The sequence below is a fragment of the Pinus tabuliformis genome, chromosome X, assembly GCF_031772625.1.
Source record: "Pinus tabuliformis cultivar Carrire ecotype Pingquan chromosome X, CPIR1, whole genome shotgun sequence".
In the NCBI taxonomy this organism is placed as follows: Eukaryota; Viridiplantae; Streptophyta; class Pinopsida; order Pinales; family Pinaceae; genus Pinus; species Pinus tabuliformis.
This window is the reverse complement of record NC_142308.1, coordinates 1,197,783,862-1,197,795,429: the sequence shown is the minus strand read 5'-3', so window position 1 is coordinate 1,197,795,429 and position 11,568 is coordinate 1,197,783,862. Positions and strand designations below refer to the sequence as shown.

Here is an 11,568-nt window from a genome sequence, read left to right as displayed (position 1 = left end):
GGATGATCCAATCCTTGGTGATCAGTCTTTAAACCAGGTAGACGGCCTGACAAACATTAAAACATGGCTACAGTCAAACAATCTGAACACCCTGTGGGACATCTCAACATGGACGGAGGATGCTGGAAGTCGGTGGGCTAGTTGGAATTTGGGAGAGGTTCCCCAACAGCTGCAGGTTGAAGCCAAGATTCTGTTAGACAAGCTTCAAGGGAAATCCCCAATTAAAGCATCAGCCAAAGACAAAAGAGGGTGGGGCTCCCTCTCAGGCAAATACACAGTTGCTGAAGGTTACAAAAGCAGGAAGGCGATCCCTAATGTTCCCCCTGATCCAGCTCAATGGAAATTCATCTAGGCCTTTCCCTCATTGCCCAAAATCGACTTCTTCTGCTGGACGCTAGCCCACAACAGCATTCTCACTAGAGATATCTTGAGAAAACGGGGAATGGAAGGACCTTCCAGATGTCCGCTGTGTATGTCCGAGGAAGAGTCCGCTAATCATCTGTTATTGCTTTGCCCCTTTGCCCGTGTTGTCTGGAGGGGAGTCCTGAGAACAGGAGCTGACAAAGTCGAGATCCCTGGTAATATTAACACCCTGCTTCACAACTGGGCCTCCTTAACTCCATTTGATCTCTCAAAAAAAAGCCTCCTCAAAATAGCCTGGATGTGGATACCTAAATTTACTTGCTGGAAGCTGTGGTTGGAGAGGAACAATAGAATTTTCAGGGATGAGAAATGTACACCGGGCAAAATCATAATTAAAATCCAAGCTTTACTGGGAGAAACTCTGGGAACCAAACAGGCAATAAAAAATGAAGCTGATCTGGACAGCGAGGAGGAGATATGGCTCAAAGATCTGGTCCCACACTATGAAACCAAGCCACTGTCCCTTGCAATCCCCCATGTGAATTGGGAAATCCGCCTGGAAGAACAGATGTTTATTAAATGGCGTTCTGTTCTGGAGGAACATTGTCTCTTCTTCGATGGGGCCTCTAAGGGCAACCCCGGGGCTGCGGGAGGAGGTGGGGTTCTTCTGAATCCGGATGGTTCCACTGAGCTCCGATATCAATGGGGACTGGGCATCGAATCCAACAATAGAGCTGAGGCTCTGGCTCTGTGGCAAGGGCTCAATCTAGCTCTCAAAAGGAACATCTCGAAGCTGTCAGTCTTTGGAGACTCCAGGCTAATCATTCAAGCTCTGAAATCCCCTCTCAGATCCTCTTAGCCTCCATTTACAAGAAAATCAAGCTTATCCTTCCTCTGTTCCAGAAAATAAATTTCTTTCACATTCTGAGGCATCTGAATGATCAAGCGGACCTTGAAGCCAACTTGGGCTCCATTCGAGACAGACGATCCCTGTTAGTCAACTCCGACGAGGAAGACTGCATCATTCCTTAATCCTCTGTATTCGATTTGCCCCCATTTAATCCTCATCGCCTAGCTTTCAATATCAGTGGTCTCATTCTGTTCAGAAAGCCTGTTCCTATCTAAAAAGCAAAGACCGGGTAACAGGGTATTAATTGAACTAAAGAAGTCATTCAGATTTCAAGTCTTCCACCAAAAAACGAAATTAAAGATGAAGGCTCCATTTCAGACCATTCTGATGGATTTCTACTATGGTTAGCGCCTCCCGCCGGTGCCCAGGTTCGGACGTAGAAGCAATATTTCAGTTGTGATGATTAAGGAACAGGGATGCAGAAGGACCGGTAGGAAGAAGGCTCAAGGAAAGGTTAACGCGGACTCTGTATTCATGAAGGACAGCCATCATTTCATGCCTGAGCAAGACCAAAAGAGCTGGGCGTAACGCAACTCTGTCATCTGGCAATCCGAGGATTGATCCCACCTGGATCTGGTTCAATAGAGAGATACGCTGCTGTGCATTAGCACTGTCAATTCAGAATCTGTTGTAATGTTCAAGCACGCGGCAGCTGGTTTGCCGCCCTAATTCCAATAACCGTTACAGTCTAAAAGAAAACATTTATTTCAAGGCAATGTTGGGTCGTGACACAAATAAATTTCATAAACTTATAACAATAAAGCTACTATGAATTCTCACCAAGTAAAATGTGAATTCTCAAATCCAAATTTATGGAGACTCCATGGTTCTAATTCAATGGATTAAAGGAAAATTCATCGTGTGAAATTCACACTACAACCTCTTTTTCATGCCATTCTACAACTGAAATTATCCTTCTCTCACATTTCTTTCTCACATCTTTATAGGGATTGGAACTACAAAGAAAACAAGCTTTTTAAGGATGGAGAGAAAATGGGATTTGGAAGATCATTAGCAAAAAACTAGAGAATCCTTTGAATATGTTCATGCCCTTTAGTTCTCAATCTCTTTTGCTTAATTTAGAGCTTTGTGATTAATGTATCTCTATTTATATTTAGACAAAGTTCCTATGGTAAGATCAACTAATTTTTTCCAATGTATAATGACGACTATATATTTTGTTGAAATTTTTTATGAGAACTATATATATTACGTAAATGACATAGATCCGAGTATAAAATTATTTTAAAAATAACTTTGGAATTGCACATTATAGTTTTTTGACTAAATCAACAAGTCCATAAAGGTAAAATTTGAATACTATCTCAAAATATACCATTGTCATTTTGTATTTATAGCTAAAATTGTTAAGTTTTTTCCATTGAAAAAAATGCACATCATTGTAATTTCTTATACATAAAAGGTAGTAAGAATAAAATCTCAATTAATCTACTAAAAGGGTTTTTTGTTAGTTATTTTATTGAAGGGTTGACTCTATTGATGTCGATCCTACTAAATATATATATGTTGATACATTTTTACTCTAACTATGTAACTTAATTTATTTTTATTAATTATTTATAGTTAGTTATAATATTTGAATTATTCAGTACAACAATATAGAACAAGTTTTACTATAAACATATATGTATATGATAAATTACTTGTCTTTTCCTTAGTTGCAAGGGAAAAAGGAGAAAATACCAATGGTACAAGAATCTTCACCAAATGAAACTTCCTAGTAACCATGAGTTTCTTCAAAACTCATGAAAAATATTTTTTTTGTAATTTTCAATATGATAAGAGGTTGAAAAATATGCATATAATGGATGAAACGATGAAAAAAATGCTTGAAAAATTCCTTATCTTTGAATATTTCTTAGAAGAAATATTGAGAGCATGCAATGGGTTTCATCAATAAAGGACTCAAACCATAGCTGCTTAGTGATAGACCTAGTCTCTTGATTCAATAACCCCCTAGTCCCTTCAAATTAAAATCAACAATATGAGGACCCCTTCATTTTGGAAGTGACCAAGGGGAGTTGAAGACCTTGTGACCCATCCTAACAAAATCTCATCCCCTCTAATTCCTTGCAAATCTCCACAAAATGTTGTAATCTCTTGAAACAAAAAATGGAAGAAGAGAAAAGACAATAACTTTTAGAACTATAATCCAAGCTTCAACATTGTCTCAATGAGGAATGGTAGGGCCATATATCATATAAACAAAAGGATGCAATAAATTCTTTAGATAAAAATACACTTTGACAAAGAAAAAGAATGGATATTGAAAATTGGAGCCTTATGATTGCAAGTAGGGAATACAATTACAAATTTTTTCCATCAATTTGAAAAAATAGGAAGACCATTGACACGATTTGGGTCATTGGTAGAGTAGACACACCCGCTAGATGACTTGTGAAGATGTTGGAATTATATTTGACTATGCACCTTTGTGAACCATTATGAAGCTATTCAAAGCATGAATGCTCATAGCTGTTTATATAGACATTTCTAGAATCTATTCAAATCAAGAATGTAAGGCCCCTATACTACTAGTGTAACCCCTTATTGTTATTAGTACAACCCCCTTATTATATTGTTGTACCCATGTAGTCCCCATATTGTTACTATTGTGCCCCCTAGAAGCCCACTATTGTTGTTATTATGCCCTTACATTATTATTGTTATGTCAGCTCTGATTATATTGTGACCCATTAGACTCCTATATATAGAAAGGAGGTATTTTCATTTGTATCATCCAAGAATTGTTCATTTATGTAATGTAAAGGAGGTTGCCCCCTCGAAGAGGCTGAATTCTAAGGCGTTGATCTATCTTTTCTATCTTTTTGTGAGTTGGTTTCATAACATTTGGTATCAAAGCTTTGGATTCTAAGGTTTTGCTGCTCTAAACAGGTCATCGTGGAATTTTTGCTATATCTTTTTTCTGCGACATTTTAGATGCTAAAAAAAAACCCATTTGAGAAAAAGTCGGTCTGAACATTGGCTCTGAATTTCAAATCTTTTCTCGCTATATTTTTGGAGATATAGTCTGAGGAAGTTAGGGTTTTTGCGGACTCCCGAATTACATTCCAAACAGGTGACCTGGGGAAAATCATCATAACTTTCTCTCTGAGCATCGGATTGAAATTTCGTAAGAAGTTATAGAAAGAGGATGGACTGTAGTTTCTTGTGTACATTTTTTTAGATCCATAGGTCGAAACAGTGACACGTGTCACATCATACAAGTTCGCTCTACTGAACTAGTCTATAATCAAGTCACTGTGGGAGATTTGGCATAACTCTTCCTTGGAGAATCCAATTTGGATCAGACTAGTGGAATTGGAAAGAGGACGCAAAGGGCTACTACAGGTCATGATTTCAGAACTGGAAGATCCAAAATTACAGAGTTACAATCGTTTCAAGATCGAGCTCCTAAAGTCAAGAAAAAGCAAGATGAGGAAGTTTGATGGCAAGGATCTGGTAAATTGGATACTACAGATGGAGAAATATTTTGATCTACATGGTGTACCACTATTACAAAAGGTATGTATTGCATCTAATTATTTAGAACCGAATCAATTTTGCTGGTATAAAGGGCTTTGTTCTCGTAAACCCCTTGTCACGTGGTCAATTTTCACGAAGGAAATGATAGCATATTATGAGGATACAAAGAGATTCAAACTCCTTCTTTAGCCAATTGATAAATCTCAAACAAAAGTGTTCAATGGAAGAGCACATTGGAAACTTTCAAAAATTGAATAGAAGGGTAAATTATATTATAGAGAAACAAAGGATTGATGTCTTCATAGGGAATTTAAAGGATAACTTTCAACATGAGATTCGTTTTTGGGAACCTGATTCATTCGAGGAGGCATTCGAGTTGGCAAGAAAAACTGAAAGAGAAATTATGAAAACAAGGAATCCCATCACTCATGACTATAATTATTGAAGTGTTTCTTCTCCTAGCCTTCCACAACCTACAAGGCTTACACCACAACAATTGGAAGAAAAAAGAGAAAAATGGCTTTGTTACAATTGTGATAGAAAATGCACTAAAGGTCATAAGTGTGCTGAGAAGAAATTACTTTACATAGAGTATGAAGAGGGGGAAGAAAAGGATCAAGAAACATCAAAAGAAGAGGATATACGCTAGGACACAAACCCAGAGAAAGAAGAAGTGAATCCGACCATATCTTGTAAAGCATTGGCAAGAATTACCACTCAAACTCTCATGATAGAAGGGCATATGAAGAAGAAAAAGGTTCAAGAAGTAAAAGATCACATCGAGAAAGAAGAAATGAATCCAACCATATCTTGTAATGCATTGGCCAAAATTACTACTCCTCAAACTATCAAGATAGAAGGACATATCAAGAATAAAAATGTTCAAGAAGTGAAAGATCACATCGAGCATCAAGAAATGAATCCGACCATATCTTGTAAAGCATTGGAAGAAATTACCACTCCTCAAACTCTCAGGATAGAAGGAAATATCATGAAGAAAAATGTTCAAGCAGTGAAAGATCACATCGAGCATCAACACCAAGTTCTCCAACTTTTAAAGGATAACGCCACTTTGGTGTAGAATCGAATGAAAAAACAGGTAGATCAATATCGCAGTGAAAAATGTTTTGATGTAGGTGATTGGGTATTTTTACAGTTACATCTCAAGCAAGATATTTATGAGAAGGAAATGTTGGCAATACTACATGCACTTAAGAAATGGCGACCTTACCCAATGGGAAGACACTTCAAGGTAAAAATTGATCATGATAGTCTTAAATACATTTTAGAACAAATATTATCATTAGAAGAACATAAAAAATGGGTGAAAAATATGTTGGGTTATGACTTTGACATCATCTACAGAAAAGGGAAGAAATTTTTTGTTGCAAATGCACTCTCAAGAAAGGATGAGGATGTGGAAGCATTGTTTTGTGCAATTTATATTGTCCAACCAAATTGGATAAATGAAGCAAGGGATGAATGGAAGAAGGACAAAGAAGTGTGGCCACTCATTCAAAAGTTATAGAATATCAAAATTCAAACAATATTGCCAGAACTTGAAGAGGAAGGAAAAATCATATTGGAACCTGGAGTAGTAATAGAAGCAAGAACCCGACAGCTAGGAAATCGATCAATTTCAGAGTATCTCATCAAGTGGAAGAACTTACCCGTTGAAGATTCCACATGGGAGGACAAAAATTTTATATAGAAGCATCAAAAACTACTCAAGCATTGAGGACAACACTTTTTGAAGGAAAGGGACATGTTAGGCCCCTATACTACTAGTGCAACCCCTTATTGTTATTAGTACAACCCCCTTATTATATTGTTGTACCCATGTAGTCCACATATTGCTGCTATTGTGCCCCATAGAAGCCCACTATTGTTATTATTATGCCCTTACATTATTATTGTTATGTCAACTATATTTATATTATGACCCCTTAAACTCCTATATATAGAAAGGAGGTATTTTCATTTGTATCATCCAAGAATTGTTCATTTATGTAATGTAAAAGAGGTTTCCCCTCGAAGAGGCTGAATTCTAAGGTGTTGATCTATCTTTTCTATCTTTTTGTGAGCTGGTTTCATAACAAAGAATACCCATAGATGCGATTGAAAACATTGTTAATCAATTTTCTATCTTCATGACCAAGAATGAACTGATTATTTGATAATTGGCCTTTTGGAGAAGGAACTAATTAGAGTCAATATTTATAAGAATAAAAACCCAACTCCTAATGAGCTTCATGTCAAATATTATTATTATTATTAACATACACAATTAATTTGAATTAAGTTATATTTAAGAAATTTTAAATTTAGAAAACATTTTCATAAATGTTTACCATAATAATATTCCAAAATCATGTGTCATGTGGTATCAAAAACATACTCATAATTTATGTAGCTATTGCATTTCTATGTGGAAATTCTTCCTGTTTAGAGTAAAAGTATGTTGTCTTTATTTACAAAATTTTTGTAGTTTTTGGTAATATGAAATCCATGCAAGAAATTTTGCAAATTAAATTAAACAATACCACTATAAATCACTTCACTCTATATGTAAAACGAATTTTGAAAAAAATATTAGAACTTCACTCTATATATAAAGCAAAATTTTGAAAAAAATATTAGAAATTCGTTGAGTTTCTTATTCGAAATGTACTTCACTATTTATATATGTAAAAAAAATATATTAGAAATTTATTAATTCTTATTCAAAATATTGAATAAACCATGAGAAAAACATGGATTAAGTGGAAATGCTTATGAATAAAAAAGAAATACATAGACCCTATCTATATAGATCAAGAGGAGATACCTACCTAAACTATAAAGAGGAAATACCTACACTATAAACTATATATGGATAAAGAGGAAATACCTAAACTTTAAACTATATATGGATAAAGAGGAAATACATAGACTATATATGAATCATCAATGGATTAGCCCAACTATATAGGGATAAAGAGGAATTACATAGACTATATATGGATCATTAATGTATCAGCCGAATTTCTAGCACGCCCGCTATGTAAGGCCCAAACAATTCATCTCTGTGCCATACAATATATACAAATTCCTCGATTGATAGTTTCCTACAATAGCAGTAGGTCCTTGAAACATGTTGGAAGGATAAAATGCCAAACAGTAAGTACCATTTCCCTTAGGCATGAAACAATTTTCCTGAGGTAGTACCATGTCTGAGTCACTGCTGAAATGGAATGCAAACTTAGGGAATTGAATATAGGCCACACCAGACACATTGTAACACAATGTAGAGAAAGTCATCGATTGAACCTTAGGATATCCAATCTAAGAATAAAATTCAGCTATAATCTGGTCAACGACTGCTACGAGAAGCATTGTGAGATCAGTGCCTGAATCTATGACGGTTCCATCATTGCCGTAATTGTCAATTGTGGATATATTGGAGGGCAGTCTGAAGTATTTTCCACCAATACTCACCCCTTGTAGACCAATGTAATAGAATTCGTTGTATCCCATAGAGTTATTTAGAAAGGGAGTGTAATTTAAACTCATATCCATGGGAACTGCTCTGTCACCAAGCATTATCATGCTGCCATTGTTTTGATTGTTAAAGCAATACACGAATTTAAAACTTGGATTTTTTGTTTGGTTATAATAAGAATTGTAAAAATAATAATATTAATATTACCCCTCCCTCTCGTAATAACAAAGTTATAAATTTGTCTAGTTTTTCCTTTCCCCCTTCTATTTTTAAGCTCTTGGGTAAGGGTTTAAATTTTGCCTTGGCCCCTAAGAAGATCCTGGTGGATGACATTATCTGTGATGTGGAATTTGGGATTAGAGGATTACCTGATAGTATTGAGGACACCATTAGACAGGATTGTGTCGTGGTCCTTAGAAAAGTTAAGCCCCCTAGGAGCAACCTCAGCAAAGAAGAATTTTGTGCCCTTAGATCCTTAAACCAAAACAAGGACATTGTTGTCCTGAAAGTCAAAAAAGTTGGAGCTGATGTCATTATTGACAAAGAGGATTACCGCAAGAAGATGTTAGATCATCTTCAGAATAGTGGAAGCTATAAAAAACTTCCCAAGAACCCCCTTAAGAAGATTTCTAGGACTGTGGCTCTTTCCATCAAGTCCAGTAACTCAGTGAGTTCCCTTTTCCATAAACTCATTGAGAGCAATCCCATTACTCCAAGGATCTATGGGCTTCCAAAAATTCACAAGGAGGGGGCCCCCCTAAGGCCCATTATCAACACTATTGGTGGTCCTACCTACCTTTTGGCTAAATTCCTTGCCCTTCAACTTAAACCCTTAGTTGTTCATATAGAATCCTTTGTCAAATACTCTGCTTCCTTTGTTGAAGAGCTCAAGGACATGAAGCTTGACACGGGAGACATTCTTGTTAGTTTTGATGTAGTCTCCCTTTACACTTGCATCCCTATAAGGGAGGCAATGGAGGTGATCAACCGCCTAACGGATCTCGATACCGCTCAGTTAGTTGAGATCTGTCTTACTTCCAATTTCTTCATTTTTGAAGGCGAGTTCTTTGAACAGACCCGTGGTGTTGCCATGGGCTCACCACTTTCCTCTGTTGTTGCTAATATTTTTATGGAAGACTTTGAATCCAAAGCTCTGGCCTCAGCCTGACTCCTTTCTAAACTTTGGAAAACATTTGTAGATGACACTAATGTCATCTGGTCTCATGGCCAAGAAGAGTTAGATATTTTCATCAATCATCTCAACAATCAATCCTCCGCCATTAAGTTCACCATGGAACAGGAAGTCGATGGTTGCCTCCCTTTCCTTGATATTCTTTTTTCTAATAATATTGATGGTTCCCTCTCCCACCAAGTGTTTCGGAAGAAAACACATACAGAGCAATATCTTCATGCCAGTTCCCATCATTTCCCAGCTCAAAAGTTGGGCGTTCTCAACACCCTCGCTACTCGTGCCCTAAGGATTTCGGATGAAAAGAGCTTTGAGAAAGAGAAATCCCATATCCTTAATGTCTTTGTTGAGAATGGTTATAGTAGACACCTTGGTTAGAAAGCTTTCCTTAAATCTTCCAGAAATTCGGTGGTTAAAAAAGAACCTAAAGAACGAATCCCAGGGGTCCATCTTCCTTTTTTTCAAGGGACCACTGATAAGATTGCGAAGATTCTTAGGAAGCATAATATTCCCTCGACCTTTAGACCCCTTAACACCATTCGTAAATCCCTCCACTAAGTGAAGGATCCTATCGACCCTATGGACATGAAGGGTGTCTATATCATTCCTTGTTCCTGTGGGACCCCCTACATTGGTGAGACTGGACGCTTTATTAATCAAAGGATTAATGAGCACGCAATGGACCTAAAACATAGGAGAACCAAATCTTCCGCATTAGCAGAGCATGTGGAGAAGACCAAACATCATGTTTGTATTGAGGAGGCCAATGTTATTGCTAGAGTTGCGCAGTTCCATCACCGAAAATTTAGGGAAGCCATTGAGATTGAAAGAAGGCCTAGAAATCTCAATAGAGATGATGGATGGAAGATCAGTAGTTGTTGGATTCCTGCCCTCTCTTCCTAATTGTTTCTTCCCTTCCCCTCCCCCCTCCCTCTATTAATAGTTTGTTCTAGAAATTTTTCCCTTGTTACCCTTAGCCTGCTTTCTTGAGCCTTCCTTTTATCCTCTTAAAAATATCTTCCTTGAATTTTTATTTTTTTTATTCCTTTTCATAACTATCTAAATAGATTAAATTATCTAACATTTAATATTCATACAACTTTACCAATAGATTCATTATAATAATAATACATTAAATCCTTACTATCACTAATTTTCCTAGTACTATTAGTTACCCTAACCATTAGAATAATAATATAACTAGAATAATAATAGCTAATAATATTATTTTTGGTTAATATTACTAATAACACATATTAAATATTAATATAAATATTACCTTTTCTTAACTAATCCAAATGATCTAATATATATAATATAACAATAGTTAATATTATATTAGTTATTACTAAATCCTTGCTATTTACTAATATCTCTAGAACTAGTAATACTTATTCCCATTAAATAACCTCAATATTAAATTTATATTAATTAGTTACACATGCAATCATTAATAAGATTAATAATATAACATTATTATAAGAATAATATAACATTAATTATTATTAGTTTAGTTAATACCTAATATCTTTGATTAATAACTATGGTTAATTAATTAATGAAATATCTTAAAATAATTCTTACATTTACTAATATCCCTAGATCTATTAATATTGGAATAATAATTTAACTAATAATATATTAATAATTATTATATTAATAATCAATATTATTCTAGTTAATATTAAATCCTTACACACTAATCTATTAGTGTTTTACTAATTAATTTATATTAAATAGTTACCCTAGCCATCAATAATAAGAATAATTCTACTATGTTAATATAATATTAAGATTATTCTAATAATACAAGTTAACAATTTTATCACATTCCCTATATTTTTTACTCATAATTGGTTAATTTTTTACTTAAAATAAAAATTAAAATAAGATTCTTTTTAACATAATAATATTATTTTAATTAAATAGTCAAATATAGCCGTTTCTGGGTTAATTATCGTTGTTTGTCCTATCCAGTTTAATATAGCCATATTTCAGTAAATCCTAGCCATTGGAAAGTCTGCTCTCCCTATTTAAGATATAGCCATGATCTGATTCTTCAACTTGTACTGACGATGAACCACACTCGTTGACAAATGTACTATCATGTGGTTTACG

General features: G+C 35.2%; 1 protein-coding gene across 1 annotated transcript; it reads left to right on the top strand.

Annotated features, from left to right (window-relative positions):
• Positions 1 to 442: 442 nt before the first annotated feature.
• LOC149144249 (uncharacterized) lies at positions 443 to 1,222 on the top strand. Its single transcript, XM_089452089.1, has one exon. It carries the CDS (start codon positions 443 to 445, stop codon positions 1,220 to 1,222), a length of 780 nt encoding a protein of 259 aa, XP_089308215.1.
• Positions 1,223 to 11,568: the final 10,346 nt, after the last annotated feature.